This window comes from Pseudorca crassidens, chromosome 7, assembly GCF_039906515.1.
Source record: "Pseudorca crassidens isolate mPseCra1 chromosome 7, mPseCra1.hap1, whole genome shotgun sequence".
Lineage (NCBI taxonomy): Eukaryota > Metazoa > Chordata > Mammalia > Artiodactyla > Delphinidae > Pseudorca > Pseudorca crassidens.
This window is the reverse complement of record NC_090302.1, coordinates 31047643-31073738: the sequence shown is the minus strand read 5'-3', so window position 1 is coordinate 31073738 and position 26096 is coordinate 31047643. Positions and strand designations below refer to the sequence as shown.

At 39.6% G+C, this 26096-nt stretch overlaps 1 protein-coding gene across 3 annotated transcripts in view; it reads left to right on the top strand.

Annotated features, from left to right (window-relative positions):
• The window catches only part of PLPPR1 (phospholipid phosphatase related 1), a 457833-nt gene that overhangs the window by 318739 nt on the left and 112998 nt on the right, over positions 1–26096 (top strand). For all 3 annotated transcript variants that reach the window (XM_067742407.1, XM_067742406.1, XM_067742409.1), the window contains one exon: positions 21363–21470. In XM_067742407.1, the coding sequence (XP_067598508.1) occupies positions 21408–21470 (63 nt within the window). In that variant the 5' untranslated portion in view covers positions 21363–21407. The remainder of the gene's footprint in view (positions 1–21362; positions 21471–26096) is intronic.

Here is a 26096-nt window from a genome sequence, read left to right as displayed (position 1 = left end):
TCTTTTTATTTATTTTTCACCTATGATTGCTGTGGCTAAAGCTTCCAAAACTATGTTGAATAATAGTGGTGAGAGTGGGCAACCTTGTCTTGTTCCTGATCTTAGTGGAAATGGTTTCACTTTTTCACCATTGTGAACGATGTTGGCTGTGGGTGTGTCATATATGGCATTTATTATGTTGAGGTTAATTCCCTCTATGCCTACTTTTTGGAGGGTTTTTTATCATAAATGGGTGCTGAATTTTTTGAAAGCTTTTTCTGCATCTATTGAGGTGATCATATGGTTTTTCTCCTTCAATTTGTTAATATGGTGTATCATGTTGATTGACTTGCGTGTATTGAAGAATCCTTGTATTCCTGGGATAAACCCCACTTGATCATGGTGTATGATCCTTTTAACGTGCTGTTGGATTCTGTTTACTAGTATTTTGTTGAGGATTTTTGCATCTATGTTCATCAGTGATATGGCCTGTAGTTTTCTTTCTTTGTGACATCTTTTTCTGGTTTTGATATCAGGGTGATGGTGGCCTTGAGTTTGGAAGAGTTTGAGAAGGATGGGTGTTAGCTCTTCTCTAAATGTTTGATAGAATTCGCCTGTGAAGCCATCTGGTCCTGGGCTTTTGTTTGTTGGAAGATTTTTAATCACAGTCTCAATTTCAGTGCTTGTGATTGGTCTGTTTATATTTTCTGTTTCTTCCTGGTTCGGTCTCAGAAGGTTGTGCTTTTCTAAGAATGTGTCCATTTCTTCCAGGTTGTCCATTTTATTGGCCTATAGTTGCTTGTAGTACTCTCTCATGATCCTTTGAATTCTGCAGTGTCAGTTGTTACTTCTCCTTTTTCATTTCTAATTCTATTGATTTGAGTCTTCTCCCTTTTTTTCTTGATGAGTCTGGCTAATGGTTTATCAATTTTGTTTATCTTCTCAGAGAACCAACTTTTAGTTTTATTGATATTTGTTATTGTTTCCTTTATTTGTTTTGCATTTATTTCTGATCTGATCTTTATGATTTCTTTCCTTCTGCTAACTTTGGGGTTTTTTTGTTCTTCTTCCTCTAATTGCTTTAGGTGTAACGATAGGTTGTTTATTTGAGATATTTCTTGTTTCTTGAGGTAGGATCATATTGCTATAAACTACCCTGTTAGAACTGCTTTTGCTGTATCCCATAGATTTTGGGTCATCGTGTTTTCATTGTCATTTGTTTCTAGGTATTTTTTGATTTCCTCTTTGAGTTTTTCAGTGATCTCTTGGTTATTTAGTAGTGTATTATTTAGCCCCCTTGTGTTTGTATTTTTTACAGATTTTTTCCTGTAATTGATATCTAGTCTCATAGTGTTGTGGTTGGAAGATATGAATTCAGTTTTCTTAAATTTACCAAAGCTTGATTTGTGACCCAAGATATGATCTATCCTGGAGAATGTTCCATGAGCACTTGAGAAGAAAGTGTATTCTGTTGTTTTTGGAATGAATGTCAATTCATTTATCATATAATCAATGTCAAATATCAATTAAGTCCATCTTGTTTAATGTGTCATTTAAAGCTTGTGTTTCCTTATTTATTTTCTTTTTGGATGATCTGTCCATTGGTGAAAGTGAGATGTTAAAGTCCCCTACTATGATTGTGTTACTGTCGATCCCCCCCTTTTGGCTGTTAGCAATTGCCCTATGTATTGAGGTGCTCCTATGTAGGGTGCATAAATATTTACAATTGATATATCTTCTTCTTGGATGGATCCCTTGATCATTATGTAGTATCCTTCTTTGTCTCTTGTAATAGTCTTTATTTTAACGTCTATTTTGTCTGATATGAGAACTGCTACTTCAGCTTTCTTCTGATTTCCATTTGTATGGAATATCTTTTTCCATCCCCTCACTTTCAGTCTGTATGTGTCCCTAGGTCTGAAGTGGGTCTCTTGTAGACCGCATATATACAGGTCTTGTTTTTGTATCGATTCAGCCAGCCTGTGTCTTTTGGTTGGAGCATTTAATCCATTTACATGTAAGGTAGTTATTGATATGTATGTTTCTATTCCCATTTTCTTAATTGTTTTGGGTTTGTTATTGTAGGTCTTTTCCTTCTCTTGTGTTTCCTGCCTAGAGAAGTCCCTTTAGCATTTGTTGTAAAGCTGGATTGGTGGTGCTGAATTCTCTTAGCTTTTGCTTGTCTGTGAAGGTTTTAATTTCTCCGTCGAATCTGAATGAGATCCTTGCTGGGTAGAGTAATCTTGGTTTTAGATTCTTCCCTTTCATCATTTGAAATATGTCCTGCCACTCCCTTCTGGCTTGCAGAGTTTCTGCTGAAGTATCAGCTGTTCACCTTATGGGGATTCCCTTGTGTGTTATTTGTTGTTGTTCCCTTGCTGCTTTTAATATTTTTTCCTTCTCTTTAATTTTTGAGAGTTTGATTAATATGTGTCTTGGCGTGTTTTTCCTTGGATTTATCCTGTATGGGACAGTTGCACTTCCTGGACTTGATTGACTATTTCCTTTCCCCTATTAGGGAAGTTTTCAACTGTAATCTCTTCAAATATTTTCTCAGCCCCTTTCTTTTTCTCTTCTTCTTCTGGCACCCCTATAATTAGAATGTTGGTGCATTTAATGTTTTCCCAGAGGTCTCTGAGTCTGTCCTCAATTCCTTCCATTCTGTTTTCTTTATTCTGCTCTGCGGTAGTTATTTCCACTCTTTTAGCTTCCAGGTCACTTTCCCATTCTTCTGTGTCAGTTATTCTGCTATTGGTTCCTTCTAGAGAATTTTAAATTTCATTTATTGTTTTGTTCATCATTGTTTTTTTGCTCTTTAATTCTTCTAGGTCCTTGTTAAATGTTTCTTGTATTTTCTCCATTCTATTTCCAAAATTTTGGATCATCTTTACTATCATTACTCTGAATTCTTATACAGGTAGACTGCCTATTTCCTCTTCATTTGTTTGGTCTGGTGGGTTTTTACCTTGCTCCTTCATCTGCTGTGTGTTCCTCTGTCTTCTCATTTTGCTTAACTTCCTGTGTTTGGGGTCTCCTTTTCACAGGCTGCAGGTTTGTAGTTCCCATTATTTTTGGTGTCTGTCCCTAGTGGGTAAGGTTGTTTCAGTGGGTTTGTGTAGGCTTCCTGGTGGAGGGGACTAGTGCCTGTGTTCTGGTGGATGAGGCTGGATGTTGTCTTTCTGGTGGGCAGGTCCACGTCTTGTGTTGTGTTTTGGGGTGTCTGTGGCCTTATTATGATTTTAGGCAGCCTCTGTGCTAATGGATGGGATTGTGTTCCTGTCTTGCTAGTTGTTTGGCATAGGGTGTCCAGCATTGTAACTTGTCGTAGAGTGAAGCTGGGTCTTGTCGTTGAGATGGAGGTCTCTGGGAGATTTTCGCCATTTGATAGTACATGGAGCTGGGAGGTCTCTTGTGGACCAGTGTCCTGAGCTTGGCTCTCCCACCTCAGAGGCACAGCTCTGATGCCTGGCTGGAGCACCAAGAGCCTTTCATCCACACAGCTCAGAATAAAAGGGAGAAAAGAAAGGAAGGAAGGAAGAAAGAAAGAAAGAAAGAAGATAAAATAAAGTAAAATAAAGTTATTAAAATAAAAAATAATTCTTAAGAAAAATTTTTTAAGAAGTAAAAAAAAAAAAAAAACGGACAGACAGAACCCTAGGACAAATGGTAAAAGCAAAGCTATACAGACAAAATCACACAGAGAAGCATAGACATACACACTCACAAAAGGAGAAAAAGGGAAATATATCTTTGCTCCCAAAGTCCACCTCCTCAATTTGGGATGATTCGTTGTCTATTCAGGTATTCCACAGATGCAGTGTACATCAAGTTGATTGTGGAGATTTAATCTGATGCTCCTGAGGCTGCTGGGAGAAATTTCCCTTTCTCTTCTTTGTTTGCTCAGATCCCGGGGTTCAGCTTTGGATTTGTCCCCGCCTGTGCGTGTAGGTCACCTGAGTGTGTCTGTTCTTCGCTCAGACAGGACAGGGTTAAAGGAGCAGCTGATTCGGGGGCTCTGGCTCACTCAGGCCAGTGGGGAGGGAGGGGTACAGATGCGGGGCGAACCTGCAGCGGCAGAGGCCGGCGTGACATTGCACCAGCCTGAGGCGCGCCGTGCATTCTCCCGGGGAAGTTGTCCCTGGATCCCGGGACCCTGGCAGTGGTGGGCTGCACAGGCTCCTGGGAGGGGAGGTGTGGATAGTGACCCGTGCTCGAACATAGGGTTCTTGGTGGCGGCAGCAGCAGCCTTAGCGTCTCATGCCCGTCTCTGGGGTCCGCGCTGATAGCCGCGGCTCATTCTCATCTCTGGAGCTTGTTTAGGCGGTGCTCTGAGTCCCCTCTCCTCGCGCACCCCGAAACAATGGTCTCTTGCCTCTTCGGCAGCTCCAGACTTTTCCCCAGACTCCCTCCCGGCTAGCTGTGGCGCACTAGCCCCCTTCAGACTGTGTTCACGCCGCCAACCTCAGTCCTCTCCCTGGGATCCGACCTCCGAAGCCTGAGCCTCAGCTCCCAGCCCCTGCCCGTCCCAGCGGGAGAGCAGACAAGCCTCTTGGGCTGGTGGGTGCTGGTCTGCACCCATCCTCCGTGCGGAATCTCTCTGCTTTGCCCTCCGCACCCCTGTTGCTGTGCTCTCCTCCGTGTCTCCGAAGCTCCCCCCTCTGCCACCCGCAGTCTCCGCCCGCGAAGGGGCTTCCTAGTGTGTGGAAACCTTTGCTCCTTCACAGCTCCCTCCCACTGGTGCAGGTCCAGTCCCTATTCTTTTTTTTTTTTTTTTTCTTTTGCCCTACCCAGGTACGTGAGGAGTTTCTTGCCTTTTGGGAAGTCTGAGGTCTTCTGCCAGCGTTCAGTATGTGTTCTGTAGGAGTTGTTCCACATGTAGATGTATTTCTGATGTGTTTGTGGGGAGGAAGGTGATCTCCATGTCTTACTCCTCTGCCATCTTGAAGGTCTCCTCCCATCGCTTCCCTTCTCTCATTACCCACCTTTCTCCTCCAATCTCAAGAATGAATTTCCTCCTTATAAAGCCCCACTGGCTGAGATGTAGCCTGCGTACTGCTACCTGCTTGCCTGCCCTGTGGTTTGTCTATGAGGGCAAAGAAAAATAGTGAAATTAACTCATTCAAATCTGAAGGTTTTCTGAAAATAGATGTTTTCACCTTATGGGGATTCCCTTGTGTGTTATTTGTTGTTGTTCCCTTGCTGCTTTTAATATATTTTCCTTCTATACACAAATTAGGTGTCCTAGGAATTAGCCAAAGCTCAGTAATTAATAATCTTTTTATCTGGGTGAATAAGGAGAATGTTTAATGAGTATGGCTAACGTTGTCTACAAACAGTCCTTTCTCATTAAGCGGAACAGTATAGCAGTGTTTCCCTCATTGGTGATGTCTGGCACTGAAGGACAAGAGTAGAAAAGTGACTATGAGTGAGGGGTGTAGCGAGCTTTCATTCAACCAATGTTACAGAACACCTGGCATATGCTAACCACTGCACACATCATGTCATTACCCCTCACAACAATTACCCCAGGGCAGCCACAACAGTACCGAGGCATAGAAAACACGGCAAGCCACAGGGACTTAACCTAATTTACTTACTTTGGTTCCTTGTGACCTGGGTCCAGAGCCACACCCATCAGACTCTAAAGCTAGTGCTCAAGGCCATGGAACTGGGGCTTTTTCATCTAGATGCAGAGTTCCTTTTACTCATGTGATGATGGTCGGTGCTGTCCCAGGAAGGAAATCCCTGTTCTGGTGGCATTCTACTGGGGAGGTTGGTAATGAACCTGCCCAGGTTTCACTCTGTAGGTTACATGCCAGCAAAGTGCAGAGAGAAAGGAGGACACTTGGTGAGAACACTGGAACAGGTGTTCACTTCATCCCAAAGCTTGTTTATAGATACTGAATGTTTCATCAGCAAACAGGTGCCTCTGAGGGGCTAACGTTTACTCTTAGGAAACTTTAGATTGGGCCACAAAGTAACACCAAGTCCCTGGAATAATTTTACGATCCTCTGAAGTGTGGCATTTCAGTGAGACAGAAAAGAACGAGAGGTCTCCTAAGTACAGTCATTGAAGGTATCTTGGTCCACAACTTGTGGAAGTTCATTTAAAATTAGGGATAACTTGGGAATCACAGGGAATCACATCAGGGAATCACAATCCTTGGATGTTTATTGGACGCTAAAAAGAACCAGTGCATCAGAGAGCAAACTGACCATTAGCTAGCAGGCTGGGACCAGGGGTTTAGATTAAGCCCTTTGCTTCCTTTTTCATTTTTCTGGAGAAGAAAGTGATGCAGTGACTGAGTACAAAAACTTTAGGGTCAGGTGCCTAGGTTATAAATCCCAGCTTGGACACTCACCACCTATGGGATCCTGGGCGCTCTGCTTAAATTCTCTGTCTGTTTTCTCCCCAAAATACAATGCATAGTTGGATCTAAATATTTCATAGGATGTATGACTGTTAAGTAAATGCTGTATACATTTTGCTATTGCCTTCATCCCTTTGATCCTGGCCTTTTGACACCTTTATAAATGTTTCCACTAAAAATAGAAAGGGAAAAAGGAAGGAAAACTAAAAGTACTTAGTGTTTTTAAGTAATTTTAGCAAAAGGACAGGTGAGTCTATTGATCTGAAATTAGATCAGTAGCTTGAGTTCATTCATTTCGCTTCTAATATGAACATTCATGAATTGACTCTGCTTTAATCATCTAGTCCTCACAGAAGCTCTGACAGTGTTATTACAGCCAGCATGTGCTGCCTGCCCACTCGATGCCCAGCTGGGCATTATTGTAGAGGTCCGGGATGTGAGAGGAGAGATAGCTGGAGCTAAGTAGTAGTCATCTCCTGCACAATTCTCTTTGAAATAACCATAAATACTTTCCATATATTGTCATTTAGCACTGGGCTAGATGCTGTGAGGGACACAAAGACTTAAAAGTCAGATCACTCTTGTAGTTTATAATCCGTTATAAACAGATTATAACAGATTATAATCTGTTTGGACATGTTTGGACAATGTAACCCATTTGCCCATAGACAGTTAACTAAGAACTTTGGAGTTTGAAAGATGAAAATGAGAATACAAAAGGGAACCGTGGGCTGGGAAGGGTCTAAGATATCGCCTTACCCTATCCTACCATCGATGTCCTAATGTTGCCTGTGACTAAACACTAAATCAATGGCTCGGATAGTCAGCATACACAGCCTATGGGCAGATCAAAGCAGATTGTTGTGAATGACTGACTAAACTAAGGCAGTTTCCTGGCAGAGGCAGAAATTGAATTGTGTTCTGAAGGATACGTAGGAATTGGAAAGGCAAAAAAAGAAAATAAGGAAGGGTATTTGTGTATGTTAAAGGATCCCAACTTACTTGAGGAATGAATTTACAATAAGATACTGGTTTTGTTGTTTTTCTTTAAACACAGCATTTCAAAAGGAGATATTGTGAGGTGATTCTCAAGAATAGTCTGTTCCATGCTGTGCCTAATTCTGGGCCAGTTGAAGGATGAGAGGACATGGTTGGGATTCACGAGGAAAGATTAAAGGGGAGGCTGCAAGTGATTTAACAGGAGAATAAACAGAAAGCTATTCATCACTACTGGAGATAGCACAAGTAAGATACACGGTTTAGTTTGAGGGATTTAAATAAATGAGAAAAGACATTTTAATATTCCCCCCACTCCTACTTTAATCAATTACTGAATATTATTTGCTCTTCTAATCTTTTGAATTCACTGACCTGTCTGTCTCTATTGCCTTAGCCTTAACCCAAGCCACCTTCTCCTCTTGCCTAGATGATAGCAGGACCCTTCAACTGGCCACCTCACCATATTCATTCTTGTCCCACTCTCCCAAACCACTCTCTATATCCTGAACAATCTTTAGTAAAAGCAAATCAGGGCGTGTCAGATTTGTTCCTTAAAGCCTTTCAGTAGGTTACTATTGTTCTTAGAACTAATCGCAAACTTTTTAACGTGGCCCACCTGGCCCTGCATTGTAAGCCCTGTCTTCCCAGGCCTCAATATGTGTCTATTGCCCGTGCTCTGTATGTTGCAGCCATATGTGTTACTGCTTTCTCTCATTTCAGGAACTTCCCATGTGCTCTTCCTTTTGACACGAATACAGTTCCCCTCTCTTTTATGTAGCCAAAGATTGCTTCCTCAGGGAAGACTTTCCTGGCCCCCTAGACGAGGTTAGGCCCCCCATTAGGTCCCAGAGAGACATTATTTTTATCTCACTTGTAATTACTTGATGTCATCTTTCCAAGAGACACTTGGGGTACAACTGGTGAACACAATAGGCAAGGCTCATGACACATTCTGGCCGTTGGAGGAAGATAATAAGCACAATAAATAAATCATAGTATGCGGGATGATAAGTGGTATAGATAAAAGAGAAAGTAGACTAGGGTAAGGAGGATCAGGAATGCTGGGTGAGGGAAGCAGGCTGCAATACTGAAAAGACTGGTCGGCATATCTCCATACCATATGCAGGTTAACTCAAGAAATATTATAGTGTTAAATGTAAAAGCTAAAACCATAACCCTGTATAAAGCCTGGCATGGGAAAGTCCTCAATACGTATTTATCAAGGTGACTAGTGGACAATGTTATCATTATTATTATACGCATGCAGAATTCTAAGTTTGGGTCCGTCACAGAATACATGCAGTCCTCCCTTGGGTGCACAGCAGGCAAACCAAGGCCTACGCCAGGGTTGTCTAATCCTCCTCTGAAATCTCCTGTGGTGAAAGGGAATTCCTTTCACTGTTTCTTCCTGTCTCCTGTGAGACTCTAGCAGGGTCCAACAGAGCTAATTAATTACCCTGTCATGAGGGCATAGGGACTTCCTGGCTGTGATCTCTGAGGGTGCCCGAGGATTGAGGATCTAATGACAAAAACAGAATCACTCTGTTCCAGAGAGTTGATATGAGGAGAGATTTGGTATCTCAACTCTCGGACGTTTGTGTCTGTGTCTGTCTCACACACACACACACACACACACACACACACACACTCTCTCTCTCTCTCTCTCTCTCCCCTCCCCTCCCCTCCCCTCCCCTCCCCTCCCCTCCCCTCCCCTCCCCTCCCCTCCCCTCTCCTCTCCTCTCCTCTCCTCTCCTCTCCTCTCCTCTCCTCTCCTCTCCTCTCCTCTCCTCTCCTCTCCTCTCTCTTCTTGTCTTCTGGAAAACAAACCGCTTGGCTCCTGGGCAGCTTAGCTTTAAATTGGAAAATGCAGCCTTGCTTGGCCAAACAACAGTATCACAGCCTCCCCACGGCTCAGAACAGCTTGTGACATACACCCCTGCAGGCAAGACCATAAAGGGCTGTCTAACATCCTGGAACCACCAGTCCCCAAAAGGACTTTCCTGTGCAACTTCTTTAGAATTCTAGACTGTGGGACCTATCTTCTCTTCTCCGGCAGTTTCTCACCCTGGACTTGAACTTTTGCTTCGTTTCTCTCCATTTAATTAGTGACCCCATCTCTTAGAAGAGATCATTAGAAACCCACGGTGGCCCTGGAGATGAGAATCAGAACAGAATTCAAAGGGAAATAGAGGAACCAATGACTTGGAAGTCTGAAAGAGCACTCTAGTCCCTCTGACCTTCATAACATAACAAGTTCCCTTCTAGGCCACTTTACAGAGGCCCCAGTTCAAACAGGTGCTCCTATTTACCTCTTCTCCCTGTTCATCTCAAATTAAAAAAAACAACTAGATTGAAGCCAGCTCTTGCGTGGTTCTGATTATGTCTCACCTAGATGATGGTGGCCCCTCGTAAGTCTTGCTAACTCTGCTCTCGCCCACCCACACCCATCTTACATTCTGTAAGCCAAACCAAATGGAGAGAACCAAAATCCTTAGCTTGCGTTCAGCAACCCAGCCCCAGTGCTCTAGCGACACCCAATGCTATTTTCATCTCCTACATGCTGGCCAAACTTGCCTAACCGTAATTCCAGACCGTAGGTATGGTCGGGGCTGTTCTACTCCATACTTTGCTCATTCCAGTCCTAATGCCTAGAAATCCATCCTGGGCGTGTTGATCACTTACCTGTCCTCAGTGGTCCACCTCAGATATCATCAATGGAAACAGCCTCTCCTTCCTATGAATTCTCATCAATGATATCATTTTATAAATAGACTGCATTTGACTGCATTTGCATTCGTACTAGGTTGTAAGCTACTGGCTGTCAATGACTGACTTGTATTTGCATCACTCAAAGCCTAAGGCTTTGCACTTAGTATTTAATAAAACCTCATTGATGGGTGAATGGACAAAATGGCACCTCTTCTCAATGCCTGTCTTCAAAATAGTTTAGTAAAAAGGCATCATGGTACTATGTACATCAGAGCCTTTCCAAAATGCGGCTCATTTTAGAACAGACTTTAACATAGTACAAGTTTACCTTAAATCTTATCAATGGGCATTTTTCATTGGAACGGTGTGAAAGACCATAATAAACAATCTTTACCTTTAATATAGTCAGTCCTATAACACAGATCATAACATCATTATAAATTTTGTTAACTGCAATTACTTTTGAAATTATAGTTGAAATTTTATAACCAGAGCCAGATACAGGAGAAACACTCAGTCCCCGACTTAATATGGTTGGACTTAAGATTTTTCGACTTTGCAATGGTGTGAAAGCCATTCAGCAGAAACCGTACTTCAAACTGTGATCTTTTCCTGGGCTAACATATGAGGTATAGTACTCTTGTGATACTGGACAGGGTACTGAGCTGCAGCTCGCAGAGGGCCGCGTGATCGCAAGGGTAAACAACTGATACACTTATAACCATTTTGTACCCATACAACCATTCTGTTTTTTTCACAGTCAGTACAGTATTAAATAAATTACCTGAGATAGTCAACACTTTATTATAAAATAGGCTTTGTGTTAAGTGACTTTGCCCAACTGTAGGCTAATTTTAAGTGTTCTGAGCATGTTTAAGGTAGGCTAAGCTAAGCTACAATGTTCAGTAGGTTAGGTGAATTAAATGCATTTTTGACAGGATATTTTCAGTTTATGATGAGTTTATCAGGATGGAATTCTACCAGGATATTTTCAGTTTACGATGGGTTTATCAGGATGGAATTCTACCATAAAGCAAGGAAGACCTGTACTTAATTATATTTAAGATCACATTCACTACTTTTTAATTAAGAGCAATTCAGCATGTTCTCTGCCTATTTTCTCCCCAGACTTTAAGCTGAGCACAACACTGCCTGAGGGGCAACGTTTACTACCTTTAAGCATTTCTGAGGGGGAGGGGTGTGTGTGTGTGTGTGTGTGTGTGTGTGTGTGTGTGTGCGCGCGCGCGCGCGCGCGCGCGCACATACTTCTGGTTCTTGCTCCGATGCTTCAAGGTTTCAGTTTCATGGCGCATCAAAACCTCATTTCCTTCTAGCCTTTGATTTTATTGAAAGAAACATTAACTCACTGCTTCATAATTAAGAAAAGCTCTTTGTGCCTGCTACTTCCCGCTTTGTTTTTTTCTTTTTCCTCGTATAAAATTAGGGGTCAACAATATCAACAATTGAAAAAGAAATTAGGGAAACACCCTGCTGGTTTGGGCGCTGTCTTCCTATTAAGTAGTTCTCCTGGTGGTGGCCCATCCGATGGTCCTAGGTACTCCTTCCCATCAGCCATTTCGACATTCATAGGCTTTCTGCTTTCTTCCAGCTGTCTCAGGTCACCTGCTGAGCTTTGCAGTCTGCATGGTCCTTGTGCTCTTTGTTTATAGAAGACCAGTCTCTAACAGAGACAGCTTACTTTTAGGTAGACTTGGACTCTTTTTTTCCAATTTAAACTTTTAACTTTAAGGCATATACCTTTTAAAGCAACAATCTAAAGCAATTTTTTTTAACAGTCAAAAGACCCCAGAGGTAGAATCCAGCTGAATAATTTCCCCTTTCAGTTTTACATTTTGAAATGTGTTCTGGCTTACATTTTGATTTCTAGGACTTTCAGACACTTCACTTTTCATTGTTCTTTGGGTCCAAGGTATAGAGGGTCTTAACTGGTTGGGGTGGGCAGACCTACATTAGTACCATATTGTTCAGTTCATGCACAACCTGGAAAGGATTGACCAAGACCTAGATTAGGACTGCATCAGGAGTAAGGAATGGACCCAGAGCAAATGTGAAATCAAACGATGGAGCTGAATGGCTGAGGCACACTGTTAGTGTCAGCATTTACTGTGTACCTACTATGTGCTTGGCACTGTGCAAAGTACAAAAGTTGCAGTGCTGAGCAAGACAGACAAACATTCCTAGAAAAGGAATAGATATTAAACAATTACACAATAAATACTCTGAAGGAGCATGATAGTGTGTAATAGAACTGAACCAGTCAGGGCAATTAAGGAAACTTACCCATTGAAAATGGCATTTAACTGCAGATCTGAAGGAAGAGCAAATAATGGAGGAGGAAAGAGTTCTCCAAGATGTAGTACATGAGAAGGCCCAGAGGTGAGAAAGAGCTTGGCATGTTGCAGAAACTGAGTGAGTGGCTGGAGTGCCAAGAGGCTGGGGATGGGCATGGGGTGGAGATGGTTGCAAAATGGGACTGGAACAGTCTAAAAGTTATAACAAGCTCAGACATTAGCCAGGCAATCTTGTGCCTTAGCTGTGAGAGGTCCAGCAACAGGGATCCTAGATGCAAGGGGAAATGGCTGTCTGCAGACTATCCATTCAGGCTTAGGGCTGAAGTATGAACCAGGCATACTTGTAGGTTAAAAGGACTCACCTAGATAAATGAGCATCTATCTGAGTCCTAGTTACTGAGTGCAGTCCACAAAGGACTGCAGGCTTGGAAAGAGACTGAGGTATGAGAGTGAGTCATCAGATTTAAGCAGTAGGAACAAAGCTAATGGCTGGTCATAGAGACCAGGCCAATGTAATATGGGAGCCCAGAGGGAACCTGGAACTATCCCCGGGTCTGAAAAGCCACTCAAGAACAATGTGGGGCCCTGGTACCTTCACAGGGCCCCTGAGTCTTTATTTTGTAAAGATTTGACTGAACTCTAGATTTTCCTGGATCGTGGGTCTCATGCTCTTTGTATCTCTCTGCCTTATTCTGGGCTGACTCAAGGGCTGAGCCATGGATCTAGCTGTGAGACACTGTGGAAGGGAGAGACTGGACCAAAAGGTGGGGGGGTGTCAATGCTACTCTCCTATAATGTGGGGCTTTCACACTGTCATTCTTTACAAGCTTTGAAAAGCATCTTTATAAGCTTTGAAAAGCATCTCTGAAATTGAACAGAGTAAAGCATTTCTCTTGAAAGCCTGAGTAGTACTGTCCTAAATCCCACACCATCTTGTGATGAAATCTCTTTTGCACTCATCTACAATCTCTTTCGATTTTTTCCTATCTCTTAATGTTTTAGTTGCTTTTAAAAAAAAAATACATAGTTAGGTTTCCCAGCTTTGGGAAATTAAATGCACACTGTGATCCTGGTTGGAGGTAATGCACTGAATAGAAATGATCCAGAACAGTGAGGGGTAGGTCAGTGCCACCAAGGAAGTTAATGCCTATTTAACACGTGTTAAAGACGAGCTGGATTTGGGGATTACGGCTCACCCTGAGTACTGGGGAACAAAATGAAGTGTAACTCTCACAACTCATTTTTCACCTTTTAATTTTCCCTTTTCTACTCCAATCCCCACCCCCCTTACCTCCAATTAAGATGTAGATCACATAGAAATAAGCCCTATTTTCCCCCTTGCTAGACATAATCTCATTTCAATCTTACACCAACCCAATTTTGAGGAAATCCTAGAAAGTTTGTGTTGTAGAACTCATGTCAGAGGTGCCTTTGATGCGCCCTGGGTCGTGGATTACGCAACATATTCTTGCTTCTGGGGCCCCGTGACACCAGGGAAAAGCACATCACTCAGTGGCCCAGAATCTCAATAAATACTGGGTATCCTGCGACCGACAAAGAAAAAACAACTCTCTAGGGATACTTTTGGTCCCTGGATGAGAAATGTTTTAATATTGGAGTTATTAGTTAACCCAAACTAAAGTCTTCTGCCTGCTATCTGGTGAGTTAGGTGTCTTTTAACTTGGGTTGGTGGGAACAGAAGGTATTCTTAGTCTCCTGTGAGCCCTGATGATGATTTTTCTCTAATCCTTTTGGATGGTTTCACTCCCGGCCTTAGCTAGTTTCTCCCATGCTCATCAGTACTCTGCTGAAGACTCGAGGGGACTCTCTGCAGGGCAACCCAACTCCATCTGTGCAGAATTCTCTCTGGTTCTCTGCCTTGTGACCTCCAGTCCCTTGGGCCTCCCCACATTCCCATCTCTGTCTATTCAACTCAGGGAGGCCACAGGCCATTCTTCTGGGTTCCCCTCTCTGTGCCGTGTACTGGAGACTCTCTCCAGGCAGTAAGCTAGGGCAATTGTAGGGCTTTCCTCTGTTTGTTCCCATCTTTCAGGGATCACTGCCCTTTATTGCCTCACATCCAGTGCCTTGAATACCACCGGCTCATTTATTTTGTCTGTATCTTTTAGTTGTGCCAGGCATGAAATCCAGTCTTAGTTACTTTCACTTGGCTGAAAGCAAAATCCCTCCAGGGCTATTTTAAGGTTGTTTAACCTTGTTTTTGACACTCACTTTTTGAGGCCCCACTCCATATGAAGATAAACACATAATGAGTGATCTGACAGTAAATCTTTATTTTGCATGAAAAGATTTTTACGGCTCTTCTTTTGAAACTATTAATTTACAATTATTTAAAGTTTCTTAGCAAAGGAATTTTTAGAATTAAGAATTTCACCTACAAATCACTTTCAAATTAATTGTTAACACTAAATTGAGTAAAGAAATTGCAAGAATTTTACATTTTTAGGTATACACTTACATAGTTATTCATTTGGTTTTACATAGTTTTGCTGCCTTTTTTTAATTTCTTATATATTTTCATGGGTTGTTAAATAGCTCACAGGCCCTAGGAGTTGGGCCTATAGTCCCCAGTGGGTAAAACAGCCCTGCTTTCTTTTGAGATTCAAAGTGGTAGTAACTACCACTTATAGTACCTCTGTTTCCCCAAATGCCAGTAAGGCATCTCGACAATTTCCATATTTTCCTCTGTTAGGTACTAGGCAGGAATAGGCTTGTCCCCTTGGGCAAAACTGTGGCCTTTATCCCTGGTGAAGCAAGTTCTTCACCAGCTCAAAAATTCTCATGTCCTAGGGCCTCTGCTTTCAATCCTTTGAAATTAGTGGTTCTCCCCCAAGGCTATCTCCATCCCCTGCTCCTTCCCACCCTGCAGGGGAGTATCTGGCAATGTCTGGAGACATTTTTAGTTGTCACAATATTGGGGGAGGAGTGTTGCTGCTATTGGTGTCTTGTGGGTAGAGGCCAGCGATGTAACTAAACACCAACGGTACTCAGGACAGCCCCTCACAATAAAGCATTTTCCAGCCTACAATATCTACAGTGATGGGGTTGAGAAACACTGTCCTAAATCGATGTGGCCTCAGAATGCAGAATTGTTGGGCTTACTCAGAAAAGCACCATTTCTGCTGGCCTTGTTGCCTATTTGTTTTTTAGATTTTTGTCTTAGTGAACTCGATTAATTCATATCATTCTAACTTTGAAGGGAATCACCATGGTATTTTTAGCCAAATTAGCTCAAAATATTCTATAGAAAGAGCAAGCTCTAGCTTCCCTAAAATCATAGACTCTGGGCCCCTGAGGAGGGCCACAGGCTGTGACTTTGGCCACTGGAAATACTAGATTCACACCAAGGCTGGGCAGAAGGTCCACTGAAACATGGTGACTCTTTCTCAAGGGCATTTTTGTTCCTTGCTACTTCATTGACTGCTCAGCTAGAGCCAACTTTGCATAACTTAGAAATCAATGCATTTGTCCCCATCTAGCTATGACCATGCTTCATCACCATCCATTTCCAGTCTCACTAAAACAGATACTTTATAATCAGCAATTATTTTTGTATTTGTTCTGGGGTGAGTAGGAATTGTTACACTTCTTATGAACAAGAGGGAATTACATGGAAAATCCAATGGAAATACATGAGATGTCATTGACTCCTTTATTAGCCGGGTCTGTTTTATAATATACTTACCTGCCTAGAAATGAAGAGCTCTGTCTGAGTTAATTACTAGGAAACAGTACTGTCTGTCAATATTCTCTTTTTTCTCCTATGTTCTTATCTGATACGGAAATGAACCAACCTTGTATTTCTTATCCTTGAGGTGTTCTGCTTCTGAGTTTGTGTATAAAACGCTATGTGTATTATACATAAATTTTGGTAACATCTATACTTATCCTCGAATGTTTTCATTTGAGCTGGTAGTGATTTTAGTTTCCCAAACATATGTTAGGCCAGCTTATATCTTTGGAACCTTAGCTCTTGCTGTTCCCTTTAGCTGAAATGCTTCTCTTGTCCTCCTCTTATAGGGGAGCAGCTACCTTTATTTTAATCAACTTAAATAGCTATCTCCTCTAAGAAACCTTTCCTTAACTTTCTCCCAGCTAGGACTGTCTTATTACTTTTGTAGACTTTAAGAAATTTTGCCTTTGTGGACCCTTTTCTCTATTAAAGTTAAAATTTATATTTTATAGTTGAATTAGTATAAAACTGAATTTAATAATATATTAAAATATTTTTGTACCTAACCTAAAAATTTATTATTTAAAAAAAATTTTTAATGTTTTCAAAGGCCCCTAAAAGTATTATGGGTCCTAGACAGTGTATCTACTATGCCAGTTGGATAAGAGATCCCTGACCTCAAGAGTTAGAATTGGTCATTTGTGCTGCTATTGAAAAACAAATATACAAACAAGTATAGCAATCTATTCTTAATGACTATTAGTCCCTTAAACACAGGGTATTTGGCTAATTCATTGCTTCTAGCTGTGTCTAATGGGATACCTGGCATGAATTAGGGACTCACAAATGAACAAACAAATAATGCTATTCTGGTATTTTGAAACCTTGGGCACCAAAAGACTCGAATTCATGAGAACACGGCGGGGCTAGCCTATACGAGAACCTTGGTCACTGCCATTTGGTACTCTTTTAAAAAGACTTCTGGAGGCTTTTGCTTCTGAGAGGATGGAGTAAGATGTACGTTCCCCATCCCTCCCACTACATCAACCAAAAAATCTTGGATGTTACATGTAAACAAAGCTCAGACAAAGAAAAGGTGGACTGGCTGGGGACTTCACATAACAACCAACACAATAGTGAGTTCCCAGGATTTCTTTTTACCTCATATCTCAGACTGGATATTGGAGAAGCTGGCAACCTGGGTTATTGATACTTGCAGACAAAACAGCCCCAAGAAAGCCTGCCACCTCTCTAGCCAAAGGGCCTGGAAAAGGGCAGCCTAGCAATGCAGCAAACTTTTAGAAAATAACCCTTTGACTATATCCAAAAACCACAGAAAAACTTCAGTCCTATCTCTGTCTCTGTCAGCAAAGACCAAGTGGGGACCCTGGACTTCTACCCTTGCCACGCTATAAGGAGGCTCCCCTAGTCTCCTGCTGGGGTCATATCAGAGAAGGCCGAGTAGGGAACCAGGACTTTAGTTCATGCTGGGCAGTAATGAGTAGGCCTCCATCCCTGCTCTACAGTATCAGGGGAAAACATGGGGGGGGAGCCTAGACTTTTACCCGCTTTAGGCAGTAATGAGGCATCCCTACTTCCTCCTCCCTGGAGTGGTATCAGAGGGGGACTAGTGGAAATTCAGTTTTATTATTACACAACAATAGCAAGGCCATAGTGTCAGTGGAGGCCATGTGGGGAGCCGCAAAGAAGTACCTAACCCCCTCCCCAGCCAGGGTGGTATCAATGGGGCCCTGTTGAGGAGCCTGAACTCTACTGCTGCCCAGCAAAAGGGGTCCCTCCCCAACTAGCTGTCATAGGAAGCCAAGTGGAGAATGCGGACTTCTACCTTCACATGGCACTAACAAGGTGACATTCCGCATACCTACTAGAGGAGTGTCAGAGGAAGTATGATAAAACATAAGCTTTAAACAGGATCCTGAGTCTTGTAATGTAACAACCCAAGGTCAGTCGAAAATCACTCTTCATACCAAGAACCAGGAAGATCGCAAACTGAATAAGAAAAGACCATCAACAGACACCAAAACCAAGATGATATAAAATTATCTGACAATAATTTAAGTGGCCATCATAAAAGTACTTTAATAAATACTTACAGACATGCTTGAAACATGAAAAAATAGTCTCAGCAAAGAAATAGTTTCAGCAAAGAAATAGAAAATATAAAGAAAAAGCAAATATAAATTTTAGAACTAAGAAATATAACAGCTAACATAAACTCAGTGGATGGACTTGGCTCAACCCCATAATGGGGATGATAGAGGAAAGAGTCAGTGAACTTGAGGATAGAATAATAGAAAATATCCAATCTGAACAACAGAGAGAAAATAGACTTGGGGAGGGGTGATTAAGAGTGTCAGGGACATGATGGACTATAACAGAAGATCTAATATTCATGTCACGGGAGTCCCAGAAAGAGATGAGAGAGTGGGTTAAAAAGTTTTCCAGGAATAATGGCTGAACATTTTCCCAAATTTGGGAAAAAAAACATAAACCCATAGATTCAAGTAGTAAGAAATCTCTAAGCAGCATAAACCTAAAGGAATCCACACCAATGCACATTAATCGTCGAAAGACAAAATATACATCTGATAAGGGACTTTGTATTATCCAGAATAATACAAAGAACACTTATATCTTGAAAATATCCAAATCTTTTGGTTTTTTTTGATTTATTTCACAAAAGAAGATAGAATAATGGGCAATAAGCACCTGAAAGGATGCTCGATATCATTTGTTATTTACAAAATGAAAACTACAATGAGATATTATCTCACACCCACTCGAATGACTATAATAAAAAAGATAGGCAATAAAAATGTTAGGATGTGGAGAAAGGAGAACGCTTATTGTTGCTGGCGGCAGTATAAAATGACACAACCACTTTGGAGAACACTTCTGCAGTTTCCTTTAAAAAATTAAACAATTTAGCATATGGCCCAGTAATTCCACTCTTAGGTATACATCTACAATAAAAGTATACAGATGTTCTTAGCATCATTATCCATAATACTGGATACAACCTAATATTGGATACAGCAAAAATTAGAAACTACCTACATTGCCACCAATTGGTAAAGGTTCTATAGCCATACGATGAAATACATTCAGTAATAAAAAGGAAAAATTACTGATATGTGCACTATGACATGAATAAACTTCAAAAACATTATGCTAAGAATCCAGGTCAAAAGACCACATATTGTATGATTATATTTATTTGAAATATCCAAAAAAAGCAAATCTGTAGAGACACTGAGAATAGTGACTAGCTGGGCTGGAGAGGTGGTGAGGGAGGTGATGGTGGGGATGACATTTTGGGGGGTGAAGGAAAAAGTGCTAAAATTGTTTTATGATCATTGTACAACTTGGTAAATTTACTAAAAGATCATTGAATTGTACACTTGAAATGGGTGAATTATATGTGAAATACACCTTACTATAGTTACTGATTATGTATAATACACATACATAGATACATATATGTGTGTATATATGCATATATGTAGTCTCCATACACATATAAAAAGCTAGTTTGTATTTTGAACCAGAAGAGTGAATAGAAAGGAGAATTTTATATGATATCCAAAGCCTGTCTTGTATTCTCCATTTCATTGCTATTTTTTATTAATTGTATGGAGAAGCCATCGAAAATACTAGGTATGTCTGATGCCTTTGTTATTTCTGGTGCCCCTACCTACTTCAAGGTGATTAAAAATTTAATTTTCTTTTCAGATGTGTGGTTCTGTGTTTAGTTGATGCTAACAGTAGGACTCATCTAAATCATAAATACTGATAAGTGAATTCTAAGATACTTGGATTAAGTAAGGATAAAATGAAACCAATACATGGTTGCCAGATCAACTCAATGTGTGTTCTATGGATGGGCTCCTTTCTAATTGTAAACAAATATTATTGATTCCTAAATCATGAAATAGATGGTGAAATCACAGATATATTATGAGTATAACAGATAATATCCAATTTTAATTGAAAAAATTAAGTTGCCTAAAAATTAAATAATTTAAACACTATGATTGGCATGGACTTAATACTACACATAATGTTACATTTGATCAGGGAAAGTTTTAGTCGACACGTGAGAAGCTGGCATTTCAAAAAGAGAAGGAAATGTATTTTAAAGTTTTATTTTGGAAAAACATAAGGACGGACTTAAAGACAGAATTAAGTTAAAAACATTAATTCATGACCTTTAAGAAAAAATGCGGTTGGCCAGTTGCATAGACTAGCAGTCCCCATTGCCAGTCTTCGTATCACAATCCGTAAGAACTATTGGGAAATCTGACACAGAAACAGAACAAACAAAAAATAATGACTCTCGAAAGCAGATACCTGAAACATGTCAAGTATTGCTTTGGATAGAGAATAAAAGGTATAGTGGAAAATTCTTTTTACTGGGCTGTGGAAGTTTCAGAAAAGTCTAAAATCTCTATTTGTTGTTGTTATTGTTTTAAGAAGAACCAAAATTAACTGATCTTTTAATACAGGAATATTCTCAGTTCAAAGTAGGACAGAAGAGTTCTAACAAATATTTAAAATACTCTGCTATAGGCCAGCTACTCCATTCTTATAGTCAATGTTTTGTGTTTGGAAAACACACACACACACACACACACACACACACACACACACACACACACACACACACACACACACACACACACACACACACACACACACACACACACGGCTGAGGGAACCCAGTGAGAGGGATCAGTGATGTATTAATCCAGAGTAGTTAATAGCCCTGCAGTCAAGGGAGCAAGGGCCGAGTGGTCACGGAAGGAAGTCAGGGATTAGTGCCTCAGTGCTAAATGTCAGCTCCAAAGGGAGAGGCGAAGGCAGAAATAAACGCGTCCCTAGATGGCAAACTGCAAGGATCAGGCACAGAAAGGGGAGATTCATACAGAATGGACAATAACAAATGTTTTGTCGCAAAAACTGCGTTCATGGCATGAGCACAGTCTACTGGGTTAAGGCACTGTGCAGCACCAGGCGATTAGAATTCTGTTCACTAAACTGTGTGCACAGGAGCTCCCTACCTGGTCATTTAGGCTCAAAGACTGTTCATGGCTAGTATACATTATTTTCTCTTCTCTGGACTGATTATTAGTCTGACTTGACTGTGTTGTAGATTAGTATTTTGCATTGTTTGTACACAGCTTGCTTATCTAGAGGGTAGCTGATATTTTTATGTAAATACCTAAAGGACTGCTAAACATATGGTTCTTAACACCATGCTATCTATTTCTATTTCAGCCTGGACAGTTTAAGACGGGGCAGCCTTGCTACATGTTGTAAGAAATGGCTGTAGGAAACAACACTCAACGAAGTTATTCCATCATCCCGTGTTTTATATTTGTTGAGGTAGGTGTATTTATTTGCCTTTACAGACAAATTGGAATAATTGTAGCAGTTTTTATGCTGAGAACTTGGATTATTTTGTAAAATTATTTAATCTTATGATAATGAAATTTTGATAGCACACATATTGGTAAAGAATTAATGAGATATGCCAAGTGTTTCTTGAATAGGAAGCCATAGAACAAGGTTCATGTATGGGGTACAAAATGTGTTTTATTAGATTTCTTTTATTTTCAGTGGTGACTTGAATATATTATTAATTATGAATGCAGCATTTTGATTAAATTATTTTTTAAAAAATCAATAACATGTTTTAGGAATTCAATAAATGAGGTTTACAGATGATGTTAGTTGATGGCCTTTTGCCTTGGAGCCCATATAGAGAAAAAGAAATCTTAGAGTTGACTCTCTCCACTGGGCAGTTTTCTTTAGTGGGATATTGAGAACTTGTATAGTGTGCAACTTCTTTTGTTCATAAATGATTTTGTTGAGTTGCTCCAACTTTGTACCAGCAAACAATTTCTCCAGCATCTTTTGGGTTAAACTTCCTGCACCCTTTCCCCACTGTACCTCCCTTTCTATAATGTTTGCTATGGAAGAGACAAAGACTTGGAAATTTTAGGAAATTTGGAATAATAGGATGGAAAAAAAAGCTACTCCAGGTTATCTCAAAATAAGATGTTTATTTGCCAGAGACGATATTATATCTGCCTTCTCCAAGAGATAGAGCATCTACTCCAAGAGATAGAGCATCTAACAGATTGGTTTTTAATCCTGAAAATTGTGTTTAAAATATGACGATATAAAGAGCTAAAAAGTAAATGTCCTAAGTTTCCTTTCTGGGTAACTGCCCCTATAGTCTCTCCATCCCAAGGATCAGCTGTAGCTTGTTCTTATGTTACGGGGCAGGGGATCTTTTCGGCTGAGTATGGGAGGACTAGGCACATTGATCCATTTTATTCCCTGTGTGAAAACAGACACTTGAATTAAACCACTACTGATATTAGCAAAAATGTACTTTCAGTACATATGTTATTTAAACACAGCCTATGAATCAATGAAACAAGTTTCGGTTTTGTTTTGTTTTGTTTTTATCTTCTAGCTCTTGAAATAACTTTAGCTGTTTACATAGTCAGTTGGATAATTTTGAGCATTCCGATTTTGGGGCCAAATATGTATGTTTGGCCGATCCTTGAGTTTCACCTTATAGATATCCCTTGGTAGTTTAGATGAACAAATATTACTAGATGATTTATTTTCTGGTGATATTTGTGAACCTGTTTGTATTGCAGAACCAGGTGGAAATATAGGAGATTAGGTTGGGACAGAGGTGTTGATAGAAGTTAAGATACTCAGACTCAAGCTATATCTCTGAAAGGGTAAACAAAGAACTCATCTCTCAACATAAACACATATTCTTAATACTCTTATCTTGCTGTACAAGGCCAAGAATAACTCCTTTCAGACAATAACTATACATTATATATATTGTGGGTTCTACTTACTGTTGTTCATATTGAAATTGTAATGTAGAAAAAGGAGTCCTTTCTCCCACTGCTCATGGGGGAAATGGTAGAAGGCTGTAACACTATATTTTTCAATGTTAAAACCCTTTCTCTTTTGTCATAAGAAAAATAAAATTTTAAAGTAAACTAGGGGAAATTTAGAATAAGTCACCTGTCATCATCCTTACCCTCATGGTAGCAATTTTATTTTAAATTTTCTTAAAAATAGAACAGGAAACAAACCTTAAAGTAAGAGATTTAATTTATTTCTGGAAGCTCTATCTCTAAAGATTTTCAGCCCTCTAATGTGTGAATGATGAGCTTGATGGGTAGAGCAAACAACAAAAGACATAAATTAGTCTTTGTATGCCTTAACCTGACACAGACATAAATACAAGAAAAATCTTGGAGAGGAAAGATAGCTTATTCTTTTTCTTGCTGTATTGTCATTCTTACTTTGCATAGAGGTTTAAGACATATCACTGACTTATCTGAAACAATCAGGAGAAAGAAAGAGAGGAAGTGAAGTAGAATAAAGTAGAAACTGAGAAGGGAAGAGGTGACTCTCAAAGTGGCTTTCATGATTCTCATGCATTTCATTCATCAAATGCTTATTGTTATACGTACCCCATGTTCATTGCTGCACTATTTACAATAGCCAAGATATAGAAACAACCTAGGTGTCCGACAATAGATGAATGGATAATGCAATTGTGGTGTATATATATGGTGGAATATTATTCAGCCATCAAAAAGAAGTGAAATACTGCCATTTGTGACATGTATGGTTCTCAAGGGCATTACACTAAGTGAAACAAGTCAGTCAAAGAAAGACAAATACTGTACGATTGTGAAATATAAATATGTGGAATACATATGTGGAATCTGAAAAGGAAAAAAAAACAAGCTCATAGATACAGAGAACAGATTTGTGGTTGCCAGAGGTGGGGGGGTACAGTGAAGAGGACAGAAGTGGGTAAAGGGAGTCAAAAGGTTAAAAAAAATTGTTAAAGTCTCTTCTGAGATTGTGCAACAAAACTTTGAGTAAGATCCAATGGGAACAAAACAAAAGAAAATACTTATTATTTACCTGCATTATAACAGGAATATCAGAAAACTTGATCAAAAATAACTTGGTTAAAATGTCAATATGATCAATAAATATCTCTTCACATTGCTTTTTAATTATGAAAAGATTCAAACAGAGAAAATAATATAACAGACATCACTGCACCTACCATCAAGACCAAATCTTAAAATTATGCCATATGTGCTTCAAATATTTTTTCAAGAATATAAAATATTACAGCTATGGCTGAAGTCCTATTATCCTAGACCCGGAAGTAACTACAATTGACCCTTGAACAATGTTGATTTGAACTGCACGATTCCACTTATATGGAGATGTTTTTCAATAGTAAACACTACAGTGCTACACAGTCCATGGTTGGTTGAATCCGTGGATGTGGAGGAACCATGGATCTGGAGTTCTGACTATAAGTTACATGTGGATTAACCCTCGCATCGTTCAAGGGTCAGTTGTATGTATGTGAAGTTAGAGGCTTCATTCCCTTGCATGATTCTTACGCATATTTTCATATTTTCCCTACATGTCCATATATTCATAAATTATATTTTAGGGAGATTTTACATAAATGATACCATAATGAACTTTCTTTTTGCAACTTACCTTTTCATTCAACATTATGTTTCTGAGATTTGTCCAAATTGGCAATTCATTCTTTTTAATTGTTGCATTTTATCCCATTGTGTGACTATACCTACTGAGGGATGGTTTGGTTGATTCTTTGTTGTTTATTTTTTTTAAGTTTTATACTCTTACAGCTTTTTTATTTTTTCTTTTTCTGCAGGAAATATTCTTATTTCTGTCTCTATGCACATGTGTGCAAGGGCTTTCCTTGGATTGCCTAGTGGTGGAATTGTGGGGAGATGATTACATTTTCCAGTTGTTTGTTGCTTCATTATAGAAACAATATTAATATTTTAAATCAGTTTTCTTGAAAAAACTTTGTTAAACTTGATTATTGGTTTTACTAGTATCTGTATATTTCTTAGATTTTTTTTCAGTTATATAATCTGCAAGTAGTAGCAGATCTGTTTTTTCTTTTCTGATTGTTACAATTAATTTGTTTTTCTTATTGCTTTGGCTAAGGCCCCCAGTGTAATATTGGATAAAGACAGTGGTAGAGGACATCCTTACCTTGTTGCTGATTTTAAAGGAAATACTTCAAGTGTTTCAATATTAAATTATAAATAAGCATGGACTTAGTTTTTCTGTTCTGCCTTCTAAATTAGATTCCTTGTTTGAATCCCCCTTTATGTTACAAATTATAGATTTTATTTCTATTCTTTTAAAGCTTAGTCCTAAACTTTAAATATATAAACAACAAAAATTGCGGTTAATCAATAGCTCTATGCTTCTTTTAATGCTATTTTTAGGTCACTTCAGGACCTGGAGTGTCATTCATGATTTTTATATCTTCCTTAAATTTTTCATTAATTTTTCAGTCAGGGCTTCAGTGACTTACCCGCATATTCATCAGTTTGGAGGTTTTTTTCTTACCATTCCTCCTTTTATTCTTCTCCTTCAGGATTTAATTTCCTCATGAAATTTATCCCTTAGTAGTTTTTCAGGAAGGATCTAGTGAATTGTAAAACTTCTTAATATTTATCTGAAGTCATCTTTACATTACAATTAATCTGGAATGGTGATCTCTCTTGGCATTGAATTCTAGATTGACTAGTTTATTTTCTACTCTCAGAACTTTCATAATGTTAATCCATTTCACTCTCTTTCCATCCCATGTCTTTATTGTTGCTATAAAAACTCTTTTCTCTTATTACTGTTCTTAATAGGTAATCCACTTTTTCTCTCCAGTTGCTTTTACATTTTTCTTTGGTGTCCTGAAATTCAGTATAACATGTCTAAGTGTGTATTTATACTGGCTAGGACTTGTTTTACATCTTGAATATGAAGCCATGTTTATACCAATTCTATAAAACTCTCAGACATCACATCTTCAAATATTCTCTTCCTCCATTCTCTGTTCTCTTTTTCTATTTGATGTATGTTGGATCTTCTCATTCTTTCTATAGTCCATGT